Source organism: Podarcis liolepis, assembly GCF_965112155.1.
Source record: "Podarcis liolepis genome assembly, chromosome: 10".
NCBI classification, from domain to species: Eukaryota; Metazoa; Chordata; class Lepidosauria; order Squamata; family Lacertidae; genus Podarcis; species Podarcis liolepis.
The window spans coordinates 46,178,552-46,199,987 of record NC_139562.1 but is presented as its reverse complement, the minus strand read 5'-3'; the positions used below and the strand labels follow the sequence as shown (position 1 = coordinate 46,199,987).

General features: G+C 40.2%; 1 protein-coding gene across 1 annotated transcript; it reads left to right on the top strand.

The window, feature by feature from the left end:
• The first annotated feature begins 653 nt into the window (after window positions 1-653).
• On the top strand, window positions 654-21,357 carry LEMD3 (LEM domain containing 3). Its single transcript, XM_083463425.1, has 13 exons — window positions 654-2,264; window positions 8,164-8,198; window positions 9,757-9,820; window positions 11,212-11,279; window positions 14,291-14,370; window positions 15,054-15,202; window positions 15,885-15,986; window positions 16,821-16,923; window positions 17,071-17,249; window positions 17,684-17,765; window positions 18,373-18,478; window positions 18,562-18,640; window positions 19,254-21,357. Exons 1-13 carry the CDS (start codon window positions 719-721, stop codon window positions 19,415-19,417), a joined length of 2,757 nt encoding a protein of 918 aa, XP_083319551.1. The 5' UTR covers window positions 654-718; the 3' UTR covers window positions 19,418-21,357.
• Window positions 21,358-21,436: the final 79 nt, after the last annotated feature.

Here is a 21,436-nt window from a genome sequence, read left to right as displayed (position 1 = left end):
GTGCAAATATACTGACGGCCATATCCAAACACGGAGCAATATTTAAATCTGCATCTCGCCTTTCCTGCCAAAGGAGCCCAGTAAGCGCACTTTCAGGTGGGCACGTACAGGATCGCAGCACCAGGAGGATCTATGTTTGATACTTGAAGCAATGGTTTTATACGAGGGTGAAACTGGTTGAAGTCCGCAGGGCTTCCACTGGGAAGCCTGGTGCCTTTCAAAGTTGGCAGCAGGCAAAAATTCAACAGGTGTGGATAATAAACAAAGGTGCGCTGTAAACTTCTGGCTGTGTCACAGAAAGCAAACGCAGAATCTGATTCCATCAGATAAAGACCGTTTCCTACTTTGGGGTGGGTGTGCAGAAAACGGCACACACCCGAAAGGTTCTCTAGTCTAAAAAACCAGGTGCGGCACAGAAACTCAGCAGGTGAAACCCACCCCATCTCTTCAATTTCTGTCCAAGCCAAGGTGTGAATCCTGTCAGGAATAAAAAAGTCGCCCTTGGAGATTGGGTCGGCTTTCCCCTTTTTTCGAAGCTATGGGCAGAGCGCGCGTGTGCAGCGCTTAACTCTCCTTTTTTACCCCGCACATGGCAGGGCTTCCATCGGCGAACCGGAACTCTCGTCAGAGGAACCTATAAGACCGCAGCCCCTTGGGCGGGGACCGGAGCTTCGGCGCGTGGGTAGGAAGCGGCCGCGGCGGCTGTTGAGGGAGGAAAATGGCGGCTGCCGCCGCCGCCGCGCAGCTTACCGACGAGGAGCTTTTCTCCGAGCTGAGGCGACTCGGCTTCTCGCCGGGGCCCGTCACCGAGAGCACACGGCCCGTCTACCTGAAGAAGCTCAAGAAGCTCCGCGAGGAAGAGCGAGCTGGCGGGGCCCGAGCCGCCGCCGCCGCCGCCAGCAAGACCCGGAACAGTAACAACAATAACCCCGGGGCAGGCGGCGGCGGCGGCGGTTTGGCGTCTCGGCTGGCCAGCGCCGACCTCTCTTCCTCCTCCTCCCTGTCTGGGGCGGCCGGCGGCGGCGTCCGGGCCCGCGGCGGCGGCGGCAAAGTGCTGCTGGGCTTCAGCTCTGACGAGTCGGATGCGGAGGCCGGTCCCCGGGGCCCGGCTGGCGCCGCGGGCAGCCGGCGGGAGCGGGGCTCAGCCTCCCGGCGGGACGCAAGGCCTGCGGCGGCGGCGGCAGCCGTGGGCACTGGCTGCCTCCCCAGCAGCGTGGCGGCGCTGCCTCTTCGGAGGAAGCCCCATGCCTGGTGGGGGGCGACGGCCAGGCGGGCGGCTGGAGCTCGGGAGCAGATTCCGGGCGGCGGAGAGGACGACGACGACGGGGAGGACGACGACGAGGAAGCAGCAGCCGCCGCCGAGGACGAGCCCCAGGAGGAGCAGCCGCAGCAGCAGGAGCGCTGCAAGAACCGCGCCGTGAACGGGAGCCGATTCCTCTCCAGCAGGAGAGACAAGTACTCGGACTCGGAGGAGGAAGAGGCGGCGGTTGCGACGGGGGCCAAGCAGCAGGTGCTGAGAGAGGAGGCGCTTGCCCGCCACTACCTGGCCCGAAGGAGCCTTAACAGACCTGCCTCGCCGTTCTCGGGCCAGGCAGGTGCAGCAGGGGGCTTGATGGAGACTGGCCAGGGTGCTGGTGGTGGCCGTGCATTGAATGTTAGGGTGGCTGCTGCTGGCAGGAGCAGTGACAGGGGGAGAAGTCGAGAGGAAGACGAGGAGGAGGAAGAGGAGGAGGTCGACCTGGCGAAAAGGGGCGGGTATCTGGACTCCAGTCCGCCGCTCCTGCCCAGGTACCGCGGTGGCGGTGGCGGCTCTGCGAGGAAAGCCCACCAGCAGCTGTTTCTTCCGCCGCTGCTCAGCGGCTTGGACAGTAGTAGCAAAATGACTGATTCCTTGGGCGGCGACAGGAAACCAGCCAACAATCATATCCTCACTGGTGGCTACAATGTGGAACCTAGGATATATACCGCTACCACCATCCTCTCTCCAGGTGCTACCACTTCCTCGTCCACTAGAATCAATCACTCCAACCACACAGGTTCAAATCATACTTATCCGAAAAACACCTACAAGCAGAAGGTTTCGGAGCCCGAGGAGGATCTTCTGCAGCAGTTCAAGAGAGAAGAAATATCCACCACAGGAGGCTTCAGTGCCCATTACCTGTCTATGTTCCTCTTAACTGCTGCATGCTTGTTCTTTCTGATATTGGGGCTCACGTACCTAAGAATGAGAGGTTCGGGAATAACTGAGGATGTGGGAATTGACAGTAAGTATTGGGAAACGGGGTAGAAGCCCTTTGCTCCACTTAATGACGTAAATAAATGTGTGAAGTATGTCACATAAGGAACCCAGAAGCTTGAGTTGCTGCTTTGTTTTCTGTCAACCCTAACAACTGCTTCTGTAGACTTGTGGATGTTTTTGCTTACGGAGTGGAACGAGAAACAGCTTTTGGGCAAACCACAGAGACCTCTCTGTTCCTTAATTCAATAGCCTTTATGTAGATTATGTTTCCTCTTAACTTCTTGCCATTAATTTTGTTAGAACGTCTCAAACTTTTAAGGATGTGTCCTTAAAGATGGATTGGGGTCATTGGCCAGGAGTTGGTGCACTTGACTATCTTTTTTTTCTTCCTAGAACAGAATAATTACTGCTATGCCTCTTAGATTTAAAAATGGGAATCTTATTCTAAACTTGTGATTTGTAGCTGTAGTGCTCATGGGGTGAATCAGATTGTAAATGATGTTTGAAACTCAGATACTCATCCAACTAATTTTTATTCTGTAGGAAAGCACCCCACACATGACAAAATTCAGACACAGGAGATGCTTCTGTTTAAAAATGAACGAGTTGTATAGGGTAAATTCATTCTGATGCACATGTTGTATGTTAATTCCTACATGGAAATCTTATGTAGGTATTTATAACATGTGAGTGACACCTGTGTTTAAATTTAATTTAAATTCTAAATTTAAATTTAGGATTTACTCTTAGGATTCTGAAAAAAAAAAACTAATTGTCAGTGACTCAAAGTTGGCTTAGTTACAGTGGGTTCTGACAGTTGGAAGGAACAGTGGGAGGAAATAGCAGGTGTTTGAGTTCAGCTGAGGGGGGATAGGGTAGTGGGAGATCTTGAGCAGGAAAAAATAATTAGTTTAAAGTGGTTTTAACAAGATGATTGTCTTGTTTAAGGCGTAAACACCTTGGATTTAATATGCTGTGCAAAAAAAAGGGGAGCTTAAAGGCCTCCTGAAAATCTGGCGCACACACACCTTTTGCTAAGCAAATCAGCACCTTTAAATGATTTCCTGTAACTTGTGGTTCATTGACATAGCCACAAGGCTAGATTTAGAAGATCTTTCCATCGTAATGCTGTCTTTTTCTTGGTTTACTCTTGGCATTTTCATGGTGACCTGGTTTTCATGTCACCCTAAGCGAAACCATAGCTTAGCATAAACACACAGGTCCCAGGAGACAGATTTGTGCCTACCTTACTCCTCCCTAGTCACTCTGCTGCTATGCTAAGTCAGCGCTTGACTTAGCATGTGGTCCTGGGTTTGTGGTTTAACTGTCTCCATACTAACCATTAGATGTAACCCAAATTTGTCCCATGGTTTGTGGCTCATTGTTTGTTTGGAAGAGCTAAACTGTGAGCCTGGGTTCAGACAACATGCTAAATCAAGCTATGGCTTAGTGTAACACAGCAGCCAGAACCACTGGGGAGGCCATGCTCTTCTCTGGAAACTTGCACACTCACATTTGGACTGAGCCATGGTTTGGTTTGGTTTGGTTTGGTTTGGTTTGGTGTAGTGTAGTGTAGTGTAGTGTAGTGTAGTGTAGTGTAGTGTAGTGTTGTGTAGTGTGATGTATAATGTATGATGTATGAACCAGGCCAGTGTTGTCCTCCTGGTAAAGATGGAAAAACAGAATATGGTGGTTCCCCCAATGGTAGTTTTGTGATTTATGAAAACCTTTTTACTAGGAAAACATGGATAAAAGACTATTTCATACCTGGAAGCTGCAGTCTTCCTTGGTTTATTTAATCAGGCAAAGTGCTTCTTGCATACATTTGAATCCTTCTAGCTTAGTTGTATGTGTTCATTTTTATTAATCCATAATTGCCTGCCTGAAGTACTGTTTGGACAAAAAACCCCTTGATGGATTATAAAAACTAGGTAGATAAGTAATATGTTATCAGAATTCTGAAACTGCTGCTGCTGTATGATGAGGTTCAAAAGTCAAGAAGTACATGCTACTGTTTTTATCGGCCTGGTTTTTGTGTTGCTTCATATACCACGTAGATAACATGTGAAGCAGCACCCAAGACTTGAAATGCTTGGAAATAGCCCTATAAAGAGAGAGAAATTGGTGCCAAATCAGAATATTTCCCCAGAGTTCTAGTGCCTCAATCTATATTCCTAGTGGTTTGGTGATATGCTTGGCTTTTGAATCTCAAGCCTCCAGATTGCGTGCACACACATTCACCTGGTGGTTTTGGCAATATTGAGTCATCTTGGCCCTTTCCTTATTAATATGCTATATATATGCTAATTGCAATTTATATTTGCTTCTGAAGTTCTCAGTGGATGTAATCTTACGGTCTCTGAGAGTGTATCATGGGTCATACAATAGATTGCATTGATACTGAAGGCAGAGAACTGGACAGGGCCATCTCATATGAGCCTCTGTCTTTGCTGCTGGCTTCAGTGCCCTGCTTGAACTAATGTCAGAGCTCCAGCACCTGTAGGGCCAAAAGAGGGACATGTCTGGAGCCTCCCATGAAGCAGGTTGGAGCTGAAGTATTCAAAGCTGCCCCAGTCCCATGGCACTCCAAACCAAGGAGAGGAAGTTTAGACATGTTTCTAAGCATGTCTGATGAAGCAAAATGTCCTTTAAGAGTTGGAATGTGTATAATTCTAGCAAGGCTCAGGTGAGGAGAACAGACAAATGTGTCGTCGCCAATTTCTAAATGTGTGTAATAACTAAGCTTAGGGTTTTTTTTGGGGTGTGTGAAATTGAATGGTTAGAGGTTTTGTGCAGTAGCTTCTGAACAAGTGGATCTTGAAAACTGAAATTTGTATCAAAACTGCATCCTTTTTCAGGTGGGCAAGAATGTTTATTGTGTTTCTGAAACTGAGGTGCACCCAGCAAAGTTGTGGAGGAGCTGAAGCTCCTGGGTGCTGCACATGCTTTTGTATGCAGAATTCCCCAAGTTCAATCCTTGGTATCTCCAGGTGTGACTGGGAAAGGCCATATCTGAAATCCCGGAGAGCTAATGTAAGTAACCAGGGATAGGGCTAAGCTGGATGGAATAGTGGTGAGACCCAGTCAAGGCAGATACTTGCCCTACAGCTCCCACAGTCCCTGACATTGCTGACAGGCGCTAATAGGAATTGGAATCCAACAACATCTGGAGGGTCACAGGTAGGCCACCCCTACCTACTCTGCTGTATTTGCCTACAGAGTGTGGAAATATTGTTGTCGGTACGTAAAGTGGACTTACGCTGCATATAGCAACATGCTCCTCTGTGACATGGGACTAGTGATCTTGGCAGTAGCCCTGTGATTCTAAACAATAGCTACGCTGAGGTACAACATATATGATCCTCCAAGCAACTCTCTGTTGCTTGATTTAAAAGGTTTGTTAAAAGTAAAAGTTTCTGTAAGTGGTTAGAAACCTGACTGCCACTGTAGACTTTCAAAATAGGGCTGGAATGTTCTTGAGCAGGAAGCTATGTGATGTAATCTTATTTTCAGGGACTCGGTACAGGGGAAAAAAAATGGCTGCCCCAGGCACAAACTTTTTCTTTTTTAAAGCCAACTACCTTGTAACTGCAAGTTGACTAACTGCTTCCCTCACTCACCTCAAAGTCAAATATGCTTTGTTCCCCCCAATTATTATTATTTTATTTCATAAAATTTATGCACTGCTTGATTGTAAAAAACAAACAGACCCTCAAAGTGGTTCACAAAAAAGTTAAACCAGTAGGATTATCAATAAGAAGAATTAACAACAATTTAAGACTTTCAAAAGTTAAGATAATAAAGCATATTAAAACTTGCACCAACTTTCTAAGTATCTGGGCAAGCAAATGTTTCCAGCGGGCACTGAAAAGAGTACAGTAAATGCACATGGCATCTGCCGAATATCCATAGGCAGGGAGTTTCAAAGTGTAGGTGCTGACACTATAAAAGATCAAGTTCTTACAAATGCGGAATGGGTATTATGTGCACCTGTAACAGTGCTGGTTCCACTGTTTGAAGTGGTTGAGTGGGTGTATATTTATTTATTTACAGTGGTACCTCGGGTTACATACGCTTCAGGTTACAGACTCCGCTAACCCAGAAATAGTACCTCGGGTTAAGAACTTTGCTTCAGGATGAGAACAGAAATCATGCTCCGGTGGCAGCAGGAGGCCCCATTAACTAAAGTGGTGCTTCAGGTTAAGAACAGTTTCAGGTTATGAACGGACCTCCGGAACGAATTAAGTACTTAACCCGAGGTATCACTGTATAGCATTTGTACCCCACTCTTCAGTCAAAAAGGCTCCCAGAGTGGCTGACAAGAAATCAAAACAAGCCATTCCCTACCTGCAGGCTTCCACTCTAATAAAAGGAAGGCATATCCCTGAAAGCCTCCCTAGTCCCAGGCTGGGAAGAAAAATTCAGCAACGGTGGTGGTGGTGGTAGGGATTTCTGTCCAGCTCTACTTAAAAGCTGGGCAGGTTTTTCCACAACCCGGTCAGAACAGTTGGCCATACCAATAGTTGGACTTGTGCCTGAAATGAACTGCTAGCTGGTGCACTTAATGGGGGGGGGGGTTGTCAAATGCTCTCTCAAACTGGTTTCAGACCGTAACCTGGTTGTAGCCAGTGTTAGAAACACAGATATATAAGATAGGCACCAAATGGCTCCTTAAGCCAGGGTTACAGTCACCAAACTGGAATGTCTCGTTGCCATTTTGGGGCCAGATGGCTCAAAAGTCGTATTTCTCAATATGACTTTTTGGTTCTTGAAATTCATTCTAATTGTGCAGATAAAATTTTAAAGGATGTGTTGTTAGTGTGTGAAAACAGGCAGGATTTAAGGATTTCCAGGAATGCACCTCCAGATAGTAGAGACATCAGGCGCCATCTTGGCGCTGGACATCTTCACTTGCTTGCAAGTGGCCAATAGCTGGGTGCAAAAAGTGCATGGCGAGTGGCGAATTTCGAATGCTGGTTGCAGCATTTTGCAGCAGCTGAATCTCATATACCCAATTTCTTCACCTGCTATATTATCCTCACAACATCCTTATGCAGTAGGTTATGCTGAGAAGAACAACCATCTCAGTGAATTTCATGGCTAATTGAGAATTCTAACCTAGGTCTCATTGGTCCTGGTCTGACACTGAAACCATTCCATGACATGCTTAAAATATCTTATGTGTACACCTAAACAGAACATTGGATAAGTTTTTCTGCTTTCTTCTCAAATGTAAATGCTTGACTTTATGAGCACTATCAGTGTAGTCAGCAAGAACTGTTCTATTTCTTTTGGCAATACTTAAGTCTTCAATTACTGTTTGAGGGTACCAAACAAATTGGGCTGGCTAGAAGGGGGGTGGTGGTGATACCTTTTTTTGCCAATTCCCCCTCTTCCTGCAGCCCCCTGAGCCTCCTAAAAATCTCCTCTGACAGGTTGGGGAACCCTTTGAAGGCAGCCTGATGGGTAGCGTTGAGGAACTGGGCATCTGTGAATATTGTCGTCTTGCCCTCTTCCTAGAACAGGAAGTCTCTGCTGAATCTCTGTACCTTCCATAAGCAGAATACAGTAACTGTTTCCATTTGTGGAACAGCCACTCTGTATCCAACTAAAATCTAGTAAGTTGTTGATAGCCTGCTCAAATTCTGCGTTTTAGCTGTTTAGGAGCAAGTTTATGCTTTCAGCAGTGACAGGTGACAAGTCAGGTGGACAACTTCCCCACTTGCTTCTAGGTGTAGTAACACTATAATACGCAAAATATTATGAATGGCATGATATTGTGCTAGTCACATTGTAATTACTGGATTCCTTTGTAATATGTATAATGTAAGCTGCATTTAACCTAGTGGTTTTATTTTTTACAACATTTAAGATATTGGTATTGAAATGGTATTAAGTAAATTTCTTTTTTCCACCTTTAATAGATAAAAATCTTCTCACTGGGATGGTTAATAGAAACGTGAGTATGCTCTTAGTATCTATGTTGAGGGCTTGTCTTTTGAGTTGTATCATGTCCTGATCATTTTGATTAAATAGGTTATTGACAATCTTAAATCTTGGATAATCTTAATGCAAGAGTTTTGTGTCTGCAAGCTAGATCTCCATTTTACTAAGAATTTGTGTCCTAAGAATTGTTGCCGACTCTGAGAAGTCCAGTTTGTAGGCCTCTTGATTATAAGGCTGTGTTTGAATGACTTGTACACAAACCCTACACTGCAGAAAAAAATAGTTGAATTAGGGGAAATCCTGTTTTGCTAGCTTAAGCACATTAGGTTCTGAAACCATTTACTCTGATGGCCTTATCATTTCCAACCACTCACCTAGAAGTGAGGGCACTCAGTTCCTTGTATTGCTTTGCTTTCAGTATGCAGTAGCCTCACAATTTTTGGCAATGTAGATCAGTCCCTATATGACAAACTACCATCCAAACGTAACACAGCATTTCATATAACTACACTCTTCTTTGAAGCCAGTATTGGAATAGTGGCAGCTGAGAGAGAGAGAGAGAGAGAGAGACTCATGGGAAAGTAAATTGTTCGTTCCTTTTAATTAGAGCATTGTGCCTCTCCCAGCCCCTGGGTTTCTTTGCTGTTGAGTGATGTTTCTCAGAATTTAGGATGGTATTCTTTTAAGTCTGTGGCACTAAAGATTTGAAAGCCCAGGGGGCAAAAACATATTTTTCTCCCAATTTTGAAGAGAACACACACTCCTATGAAACAAAAGTTTCTCTTTTGGAATGAGTGAAATTTTATTCATTTGGAATGTCTAGTGTGAAAATTTCTATTAAAGGCATTCTGAAGCTTTAGAAACTGATAATTTCTATCTATAACAATGCAGAAATATACAATGCTTGGATCCAAGATGCATTTCTGCTCCCAGGACATGCGGCCATCTTCATGAAGAACATACATTGCTTTTGTTTCCTACAGCTTTCTTAGTTTGTGCATCTCAGAAGTAGGAAAAAATAAGATAATGTGCTTAGATAGCCCAGGATGCAACCATTTGCAACTCTGTAGTATTTAGCATGCTTACCATTTTGTAAACTTATATAGGATTGCTCTATGAATTTTGTAAGTATGTCATATTTAGCATACTCACCGCTTTGCTTGTAGAAAATGAAGCCATGTGTCATATAGCAACATGTTACATACAAAAATGTATCATTTATATTTTTTGTATTTCTATAATTTTGTATTTGTGTTATTGTATTTGTATTTATCTGCTTATTCTTGAGTCACCTTGGAAGCCTTTTTGGCTGAAAGGCGGCATATAAATAGTAACATAGCAACATAACACATTTTATATTAAAGCAGCAAAGTAAGTTTTGTTTGATAAGAATGTATCTATTTGATATATTTTCATTTTTCCCAAAATGGGGGGAAACAATTTTGCGCCCACCGCTTCGAAAATTTTTGGGGAAATTGTACATCTCTGTGTAGTGCTATCTAGGATATATGCTATTTCCATTATTTCAGACTTTATTATAACACTTCTTAACTGGCTTATTAAATTTCTAGGTAAATGAAACAATTCTTATGAACAGCTTATATAAACTACATGATAAGCTGGCACAAATAGCAGGTGAGCATTTAAAGCCAATATTAAACCGTTGGATTTCAAAAGAATGCATGTGTAAAGATTTATAGCAATAAGCAAATTGTGAAGGTGCTTTGTGATTGCAGGAATAAGAATAATTATTTCATTCGTATGGATACAATAATTGTATTGAATCAGTGCTAATATCACAGATATTATGGTAAAAGACCTTGTCTTGACTGTTGAAATATGCTTATAAAACAAGAGAGATTTTAAAACGAGAACTTAAATATTGCATTAATCAGCAGGGTAACTAATTCCCTCAGAAAAAAAACATAGAAAAAGCTGTGTTGGCCCATTAGGGGAAAATGTAAAAGGTAAGTACGTTTATTGGGATCAGCTAAAACAATATGAAATAGTGAGCCAACTTTCAAGCTGTCCAGAACTCTTCATCAGGCAGACATTAAAACAAAATTTGTCAGGGCAGGGTGGAGTAAGTGAGGTTCGGGGGAGGCAAGAAAAAGCAGGGAGTGGTGTATTTTCTGAAGTCTGCAGTGTATAGCAATCCTGAGCTGGAATACAGGAGTTCCCCAAGGTCCAAGACAGATTGCAGGTTGCATTCATTACTGTTGGGGCTAAAAAGCAGGAATGGATGTTACCCTTGTTTTTGGAAATATAAAAATGAGCAGTTTTCCACTTTTGTGTCGGGCTCTAACTGGAACACATAAGTGACTTAGGAGGCAAAGAACAGAAAGGAGTCTTTAGATTAGCAAAACTTTGGATTATTTGCATCAGTCCCCCAAGGTATTCAAATGGTAGAAGATTAGCTATGAGAGACTACTTCAGTTAAATCCATTTTGCATTTGGTTTTGATTTTTCATCAGAAATAAAGTTAGTAAATAAAAGTCAGCGTAGTAGTATTAAGTTTCTTACCTGTCTTTCACCATGAGGTCCAGGAGAGAGCCTTTACAACAACTTAAAAATACAAGATTGAAAATATTTAAGAGAGTACCTTTGCAATATGTGTGTCAATAGGAACTGTACAGAAAACCTATTTTAAGTCTGAGAAATTTTAGAAGTGTATATACTGTAATTGTTGAAGTACACAATATCATTGAACTTAAAGATTATTAGACTTTATTCCATACCTGAATAGAATTTGACACTTAAGTTAATCTTGAGAATAAGCTCTAGTGAAGAAAAAGGACTCTACTTCTGTGTATACATGTATAAGATTGTACTGTCAACTGTTAGTAGAGTCATCTAGCGATTTATATACTATTTATCTTATAGGATACTTTTCTATCAAAGCAATATCAAAAATAACTTACAACATTTCCCCTCATGTATCTGAAGTTAGTATTAATATATCCAAAGTTTATTTAGTTACATAACTGTGAGAAATACATAAAAATAAATACTTTTCATTGTACTAGGAGATCATGAATGTGGCAACTCTATCAAGAAAGGTCTTTCTCTCCAGGAGGCCGATACATATTTAAAAGTAAGTAAATGCTCATCATTTTAAACATTGGAATTAACTTGGTATGAATGTTACATTGACTTAGCTTTGTGTTCAGTTATTCTTCTTAAAACATATTTTTGTCAGCAAAACAGAAGCTTCAGTGGTAGGTTTCTTAGCATGTGTGATTTAATAGCAAAAAAATATTGAGTGGGAAAATGTTTTTGGTTTTTTTTAAAAAAAGCAGGATTCTGTTCTTGTTGGTCAAATTACTCATTATAACCTATATATTTAAAATACATTTAGCTGTCTTTACCTGCTCCACTATTGATCAGAAAGCTCTCTAAGAATAGGAGAAATCCTCACTTGGAGGATTGTAGGAGACCATAAGCATCAAATTGAAATGTTTACATGCTATGTGTGTTTTCAGTTGAGAGCCATGGAGCCAAACCTTGAGTGTTTTGGTCTTTAGAATAGAGGGATCAAGGCTCAAGCACAATGGTTTCTCTTCATTACCTGACGAGGGTTTACATACATTTTTCAGCAGACTGTTCTTTCTCTGCTTTGGGGTGAAGTATTGTGGTTCAGCTGACACCTCTAAATTTTTACTTCGTATTGTATGCCACCAAGGAAGGAAGTGCACTCTACTCAGGTGCCACTGATTAGGCAAAAAACTTGAGCACCATACCCTGCTGTTCTGGGGAGAGAATTCTGAAAGTATGACACTTGAATACAAGGTTCTACAGGCTACCGGAGAGTAGTCATGAGCAAAGAGTAGCATGGAGCTCACAGATTTTAAATTTGGAGTAGGTATGTTGTGGGGAAGATTCTTCTGTCTTATTTCTTCTTATACTGCTTGTTCCTTTTGCTCATCTGTGTGTACCTGTGTCATGAAGGATTGGGAGTTGCCAGTCTTCTACAAAGGAGAATTTTTTGCAGTTGAGAAGCATGATAGTTTGACTTTCTCTAGCTCTGGACAATATGAAGGCTTTGGGCCTAATCTGATCCGCATGAACATGGCAATATTGCTAGTAGAAACATAAGTGTTGAATTTTGTTGCTCATACATAAGTATGTGAATGTCATTTTCTGCAATTTGTTATATAAATATTTTAGCTGTTGTATTCAATAGCCCGGGAGGAATGTTGATGTGGTAGAGAGAGACTGACAACCATAGATACTCCCCCCCCTCCAGTTAATTAACTTCATAAAAACTGGTTCTGCCAGATTTTTTTGTCCAAATTCCTGCATAGCTACTTATTAACTAAATTCTTCTACTCAGAGTACAGGGATTTGCATTGTTGATTATCAGCTTATTTCAATAGCATAGCAACATCTCAGTCCTGTGTTGCCTTATTAGACATTTACTAGCAACAAGAATAGTTCTAAGCTAAATTCTCTTTGGCCCTACAGTGGTGATACAATACATTTTTCCATTGAAATATGCACTGTATCACTGTTGGTTGGTGTATAATATGCAGTCTGGGGCTATTTTAAGACCTGTGTGTTTTGAGGAAATTCAGAAATAAGGAAGCTAAGGCCAGGGAGCTTGTGCCACCAACTCTGAAGATACCGTCAGTTGGCCTGGGAGGTCTCTGTTGCTCTATATTTTATACCGTTCATGTGTTTTAGTGTTTTAAAGTTGTAAACTGCATTGGGCAGAAAAACAGCATAAACGCAGTTAATTAAACAATAAACATATGACTTTAAAAAGCCTTACATTATATGTATAGTCTCACTTTTCATAGGAAAGGGGCAATATTGATTTGCATTCATGGAACGGGAAGTAAGCAATTAAACTAGCAATTAAAGTATAGAGCAGGGTGCATTTTTTTATTATTTTACAAAAGTACTAGAACTAATTTCCATTGAACAATTCAAACACAGAGTATGGCATTTGTGTGTTCTAACATGCTTGAAAATGGATTTAATACTTCGAAGATTAAAAATGGGTAAATGCATTGTCATTCTAATGCACTGTAATACTTTCAGTAGTTTGTACATGTAGACTTGCAAGCAGCACATCCCAGTGCAAATGACCTGATTGTGTTGAGAACTGGGGCAATTTTCCTGTTTCTCTCCCCAAGTAGTAGCAGATTGGAAGAGCATTGGTTGCAACCAGGCACAAATAAGTGTTCAAAGGTGCAAAGGAATGGTTTTTTTAAACAGTATTTTGCATCCACCGGAAAAATAATTATAGCAAAAAAATCAAACTTCACAGAAATTAGCAGAGCACTAGTATTACTTTTAAAATGCATATATTTGTAAAAGCTATCTAGAGGCTAACCTGTTACCAGTCTAGACATTTTATAGCTTTGTATCCTCGCACTACAATGTAAAATAATCTGTTTACTGCGTTTTATTCTGCTATTAGTTTTTCTGTTCCTCTTTGTGAAATACGCATGGCTGCTACTATTTGTGACTACCGTGTTGATTCATTGATATAGTTGATTTGGTAAAAAAGCCAGGAAATATGTTGCATTTTATTGCACAGCCATTAGCATTTAAATATTACTCAATGCTGAACACAGAATGGCTTTTGATCCTATCAGTATGACAAGGGAATGGAAGGGGCGGGGAGGAAGCACATTTAGAGTCAAAGTCTGGTTGCTTAACAAATGTCAAAAATTTGTTCAAAAGTGAAGAGGCCAAGACAAGTGAGGGCATGGCTGCATCTCCAGCTGCATCAGACAGCGGCCTGGTAAAATTGTCATAGTGTTTTGAATGCTATTGCAGGGGTTTGAAAGGGTGGTGCAAGCAAATACTTCGTTTAATTTTCCTGCATTTGATGGACAAGTTCCGACTATAAACCACAGAATTTAATATTGATAAATCAAGCTGAATAAAATGTGGTTGGCTTTGCATGTTCCAGATGTTGAGGAAGGAATTGATGGTTGAGGAAGAATTTATATATAAAAATGTGGTGGTGGTGTTCCTTTTTAATATGTTAAAATGCTTTGGATGATATTGTCACATTTTTGTAGCATTTATTTTGGAATTTCTCTTGCAACAACTGCCATTGAACCCTTTGCTTTGTTTTCTTTTTCTCTTTAGAGTTTAGGTCCAGAATACGAAGGTGTATCTAATGAATCCCTGCAATGGATTCTAAATAGTGGAGAAGATGTTGGCATAAAGTAAGTCATTTTATTTTGTAGTCTGCTTTCACACAGAAGCTCAGTTCAGGCAACCTTTTAAATAATGGTTTAAAGGGACGCGGGTGGCGCTGTGGGTTAAACCACAGAGCCTAGGACTTGCCAATCAGAAGGTTGGTGGTTCGAATCCCCGCGACGGGGTGAGCTCCCGTTGCTCCGTCCCTGCTCCTGCCAATCTAGCAGTTCGAAAGCACATCAAAGTGCAAGTAGATAAATAGGTACCGCTCCGGCGAGAAGGTAAATGGTGTTTCTGTGCACTGCTCTGGTTTGCCAGAAGCGGCTTAGTCATGCTGGCCACATGACCCGGAAGCTGTCTGTGGACAAACACCGGCTCCCTCGGCCTATAGAGTGAAATGAGTGCGCAACCCCAGAGTCGGTCACGACTGGACCTAATGGTCAGGGGTCCCTTTACCTTTATTATGAACAAACGCAGGATCCATATTGCTTGGTGCACTTGCCCTCCAAAGCAGAATAATATGAGGTTTCTGATTGGCTGAGGGCGGGGATGAATGATAAGCATAGGTTGCTGATTTGGTTGTTACAACAATGTATACTTAGTATAAAACAAGAAATGGAGGGGAAACCACAGAAGAAAGGAGGCATGTGTGCATTTGTGACTCATTCATGTCTAAGCCATAGCTGTCATAATATCTCTTTTTAAATAGGTTTGTTGACAACAGCTCTGATGAGGATTCCATAACCAATACAACTAATGTAAAATACCTGGTATCAACTAGGCCACAGATGTCTTTTACGTGTCGTTTTCGCCGTGCATTTATTACTGTAACATGTAAATCGTTAATTCTGCTTTTGGGTGAGTTTTTCCCCCTGTCAGTTTATTTTAATACTTGTATATCTCTAGGGAAACTGTGAGAATGATGTTACCAGACAAGTGCTTAAGATTTTGTAATCTACTTCATGGTAGATTAGTCTATGGGAAAGAGGAAAAAATAGGCAACCACTTTCTAAAAAAATTGTGTAGGCAGGACATGTTGGCAACATCAAAATTCTGTAGTGCAAGAAACAGTCTTTATCTTCTCTTCACTTACAATGAGATCTTAGCAAAGTCTGTCCCTTTCTCAAGAAAGAAGCACTAAAAACTCTACAGGCATTTTCACCTTGTATAAAAAAATGTTACTGCTCCTATAGTTCAGTAAAAATTATTCATCAACATTTGGTATAAAGCAGAGGTGGGAAACCTCCAGACATTGCTGGATTGCAGCTTCCATTGTCCCTGGTAATTGACAGTACTGAGGATGATGGGAGTTCTAGTCCAACAACATCTGGAAGGCCACAGGTTACCTGCCCCGGGTAAAAATTTTCTTCATAAAAGATACTAAGGAGTAGATGGAAGTAGTAGATGAATGATGTTCCTCCTTAAATACCTTAAAAATGTTAGTTTTGTGTAAAATATGTCTATTGCATAATGACAGCCAGTGATTTTTTTTAATAAAATTTAGATTATTCAGCTGAGAAAATCTTTCTATTTGGCACAGGTATAGGAATGGCTTGGGGAGTCTTAAGGTATATGAAATACCGATGGTCTAAGGAAGAGGAAGAGACCAGACAGATGTATGATATGGTTGTAAAAATTATAGGTAAGTTTCAGCTAAATTTGGCAGTGGCTGGACTCAAACACAATACTAAACTTTGGGTGTGGGTGTGTGAATGAATGTGAGCCGCAGACTCCCTCTCATTCTCCTTTCTCCAGTTCAGCTGCAAGCAGATGAGAAACTCTTACTTTCATTTTCGGTAAACTGCAGTTAAATTTTACTTCTGAACCCTAAGCAGTGGTTAGCTTAACTATGGTGTGGGGAATAGAATAATAGAATCATCGACTTTGTAGAGTTGGAAGGGACCGTGAAAGTCATCCAGTCTACCCCCCTGTAATGCAGGAATTTCAACACCCAGTTCCCTGAAGCAGGCCAACTCCATTAAAAAGCAGGGTTGAAGTTAGCTCTTTCATTATACCATAGTTAAGACTAACTACCATTTGCCTGGGTTCAGAAATCCTGGTAAAATGTTGTTAGTTAAAAATAGAAGTGAAAGCTTCTGATTTTCTCTTTGAGATGGAGTAGAGGGAAGCAAGGAGCTGATGAAGTGTAGGCTTGTGTTCATAATGCTAATCCATAGTCTAGCATTACATGTGAATGAAGTCAGCGTCTCACCAGATGACCCTGTCAAGGGAATCTGCGTCATTTTCAGTTTTGTGTATTGTGTTGAGAAATTAAATGCTATTCAAGGATGGAAAATGGAGAATATTTCATGCTGGAAGATCTTTGAATAGCTTATTATGCTGTCTTCTGATCTATATCTTAAATGTAAGAGGGGCAGTATCTTGAAACATTTTTTCTTTAAATACTATGATTTGTAAATGTGATTGATTCCAGTTCAGATTTTACAGTATTGTTAACTTGGTGCAATTATTTCAGATGTTTTAAGAAGCCACAATGAAGCATGCCAGGAAAACAAAGACTTGCAGCCATATATGCCGATTCCACATGTACGAGATTCCTTGATTCCACCTCAAAACAGGCATGTACAAGTTACATTATAGTCAGTTTATACTGATGCATGTTCTGTTTTGCCTTCAGTGGGAGAATTACAGTACTTAGCACACTGATAAGTAACTTTGCTTTCGTAACTTTTGAAAACTTTTTTTGGGCTTGTTTTTAAATATAGGAAAAAAATGAAAAAAGTATGGAACAGATCTGTTGATTTCCTTGCTGCTAATGAATCTAGAGTTCGCACAGAAACACGAAGAATAGGTGGTGCTGACTTCCTGGTTTGGAGATGGATACAGCCATCTGCGCCATGTGATAAAATATTAGTTATACCATCTAAAGTATGGCAAGGGCAAGGTATGTAACTATTTATACATCCCTTCAGTCTGCATTTACTCTAGCTGAGGTCTGTTACCGTTTTAAACTAAGTTTAATACAACTTAATTGTAGTCAGAAAATTGCGCTTTAAACAGAATTTCTTTATCATTGCTTCTTGCAACATCTATAGCTATGTACGTTCTTTCTAATACAAGCGTCTTGTACAGTTATAAAAAGTGAACTCTTATCCCTCAGGGCTGTTCCTTGGCTTTTGAAATCTTCTTGTCTCAGTGTGCTCTAAAAGTTAGTTTATCAGATTCCTACCAGGAAAGCTGGTAGTTGACCCCACACATAATGCACACACATGTATGCTTTTATAACTTGTGTAATCTACAGGAAACTGATTAATATTTGAAATAAGTGGACTAGAATCAAATCCTATTTGCTGATTGAACTTTTTTTCCCCTTGGCAGCGTTCCATTTAGATAGAAGAAATTCACCACCAAATAGTTTGACACCATGCCTAAAAATTCGCAATATGTTTGATCCTGTCATGTAAGTACTTTTTAAAATTCACAGCGAATAGAAAACATTGAGTTTATGTTTTGTCTTGACAGTACAGATGCAGAAGGAATACAAATTCATTATTACTGTCTTAGCTGGTATAATGACACTGGGCAGCTGGAGAGGGAGACATAAGAACAAATTGCCTGAATACTGTTTTCATTTTTAACTTCATGTGATGACTCAAGCAACCAGGGCTTTCTCTTTGTTGAGAACCAGCCTTTTACTCTGACTCTTCCACTATTCATAACCGTATATTTTTTAATGCATATTCATTTCAGAGAAGTTCTGTTCCAAGGAAGTCAGTACTTGTAGACCTATAGGCCATATTTGCATGGATTGCTAAACCAGGGGTGGGGAATATTTTGATCCTTGTTTGACAATAATTCCCATAATCCCTAACCACTTATGTGATGCTTGCTAGCATTCATGGGAATGGGACTCCAATAACCTTTAAATGTCCACAGGTTAACCATCTTGATCTAGAGAAAATGTTTATTACTGTGTTTCCTAATAAGTTTGTATCATTATTTTCCCCCACAAAAATCAAAATACTAATAATGATGTGCAAGTTTTGTTTTATGTGTGTGTATTTTAGGGAAATAGGTGACCACTGGCATTTGGCAATTCAAGAAGCGATCTTGGAAAAATGCAGTGATAATGAGGGAATTGTCCACATAGCAGTAGACAAAAATTCACGTGAGGTAAAAAAAATGATTTAAAGTCGATAGTTAGTATACTCAGTTTCTCTATTTGATACAAATCAAAGCTTTATTTCTCTCCTCAGGGTTGTGTATATGTCAAATGTTTATCTCCAGAATATGCTGGAAAGGCTTTTAAAGCATTACATGGATCTTGGTTTGATGGTAAGTTGTTCTGATTTACAATTAATTTAGCACGTTGGTACAGTGGTACCTCGCAAGACGAATGCCTCGCAAGACAAAAAACTCGCTAGACGAAAGGTTTTTCCGTTTTCAATTTGCCTCGCAAGACAAATTTCCCTATGGGCTTGCTTCGCAAGACGAAAACGTCTCGCAACTTTTTTTTCTTTGTCTAAAAACAAAGACATGTTTTGTTTATAAAGTTAATTTATTTTCCCTTAAATTTTTGAACTGCTCTTTACAGTATGTGTGACTTTAAAGAGCAGTTAATAAACTGTTGTTGTACCAAATTTGGCTTTGTTTGGACTTTTTTTGACCATAGGAACGCATTAATTGATTTTCAATGCATTCCTATGGGATTTCGTGATTCGCAAGACGAAAAATTCGCTAGACGACAAAAATTGCGGAACGAATTAATTTCGTCTTGCGGGGCACCACTGTAGTTGGCTATACATCAGTCTCAACAGCAAGAGTGACTAGCTTCTAGATAAAAGTATTGCATGTCAAAGTATTCATCTCAGTTATATGCGCAAATCAGTGTGTAGAATAATGCTTTAAAAATTCAAAATCTTAACATTCTGAACTTTCTTTACTATAGGGAAACTGGTAACTGTAAAATATTTACGGCTAGATCGATATCATCATCGTTTTCCCCAGGCTATTACTTGCAATGCTCCATTGAAGCCATCAAATACACGCATGAACTCAATGTCACATCTTCGTCTCCGAACAGGCACAACTAACTCTCAGGGAAACTCCTGAGACATCTTACTGCTACCAGAACTGTTGACTTGCAGCAGGAAAAATTCCTGTCTGGTCCCGTCTTCCACTTTTAGTACTTTTTGTATGTAACATTTTCATTAATCAAAGTTCCAGAGGTCTCATTTTTCAGGATTTCTGAGCAATGAGGCAGTAATACTGAACAATTGCTCTATGAAGTGTTTTGGAGCTCAAGCAAACAAACGCATTAAGTTTTGCATGACAGATGTTGAATTTATTAAACATTCTCAGATGTGGCTGTATTTTTGCACCAACAAGTGTTTGATAACAGTCTAAAAGCATGGAGATGTACTGTATTTCCATAGTTCCTGTGAAATAATCTTGTGGGTATTTTGTAACACAACCACCTACAGTTTCTGATGGCAAGTAAGTAGAAGTGTTAGTTTCTGTCTGGTTTTTGGCTTCTGTTGCTGTAAAAGCTTCATCTGTGTCAGCCTAAGGATGAGAAAGGAATTATGTCTTGGTAATTGCTGAGAGAAAACAAACTGAATACAGGTTTACTGGTTTTGTATATAAATGTAGATGCTGGTGGCGGAGGCAGCAAAAGTAATCTTGTTTTGTGAGGATGTCTGCATTAAAGCAGTGAATAAGCTTCCTATTTTATTCATAACCTAATGTTTTCTATGTTTTGGCTGTACCATTACATAAAGGCCAAACACCTTGAAGTATTAGATACAAGTTAAATATCTTTTATAGGTTTTATATTAAAATATATGGTTATGATTTTTGTGTGAATGGTCTGATATTGTAACTGTGATAATGGATTCAAAATTATGTGAGCAATAAAGACGCAATTGGCAGGTACTCAAACACTTTGTGAAAAGCTGTTATTTATTACAAGGAGAAGCTCTGACAAAATTGACCACTGGGGAATATACTTTCCTATATGGTTTTGCTACCTAGGCATGTGTGAAATTAAACAGATGCACATATTTTTGGAAACAAATATCTTGATTGTTAGAGCTTAGAAGTGCAGAACACTTACAGCAAGAATTTATGTTCAATATTAAATGTGTGCATTGTTTACACCTAAAACTACAAAAATGTTGACCTTTAGTTGAAAATATCAAATAATTGGATTCAGTAATTCCTGTTGAAGCAGCATAATTTGTCAATCCACCTGGATATTGCATAAGTGAAGAGATGGGAAACCAGCCAGTTTAAAATACATTTATTAAAGCCCAGTTTCTATTGTAGATATGGATCTGCAGCATGAACTTGCACAAATGCACGTTTTCTTATGGTTAAGTGAACATGATGCACACTTCTGTAACAGAAAATCCTATTGTGCCTTACCTTTGTGCTTTTTTGTGGGCAACTTGTTTAATAATGATGGACGGTTTCTTATCTTTGAAAAAAACTTGGTCTATGTCCTGGATGCTAATGAACAAGTATATGTAATATAATCAGCCATGCAAAATTCTACTCACCAAGAACAAGTACATATTTTTGACCAGCGAGTAGATTTTTGTCAAGTCTGGTAAATTTTTCATGAGATTTACTATATACATATACAAATATGTACAATATATATGTATATGTATTATATGTATATAATCAGATTTTGCTGTATTTGTGCATCATAGTGATTTATTGAGCTGAGTAACCATCTTGTGACCTGTTGCAAGTGTGAATGTAAAATTTAGTTGTGGCAGTTTAAAAGGTTGCCTTTTGATGCAGTCGCATCGTTCTTGCTTCTAAACTATTTGTAAACACACTGTACATTTATTATAGTAATCTGTACTATTATGCAGCTTATTTTACCTTTAAAATGTTGACCAATATTCCTCCCTGCAAGACAGATGGGAATGTGTATAATACCTTGGACATTTGAGAAAAATCAGATGTTTGTAATTTGTAATTTGTCCTGTAAAAACACAAAAGCAAAACTAAACTAATTAAAGATTTATTAGGGCTTTTTACACATGTGTCAGTTTTTGTGACATTCTGGGGCTTATGACAGCTCTTGTATACTTCTTTTTTGGGGGTGGAAGAAGGCAT

Coding starts and splice junctions, on each gene's coding strand:
- LEMD3 (XM_083463425.1), top strand. CDS start 719: ATGGCGGCTGCCGCCGCCGCCGCGCAGCTTACCGACGAGGAGCTTTTC. Junction 9,821..11,211: donor TAAGCTGGCACAAATAGCAG/GTGAGCATTTAA, acceptor TCATTGTACTAG/GAGATCATGAATGTGGCAAC. Junction 14,371..15,053: donor GGAGAAGATGTTGGCATAAA/GTAAGTCATTTT, acceptor CTTTTTAAATAG/GTTTGTTGACAACAGCTCTG.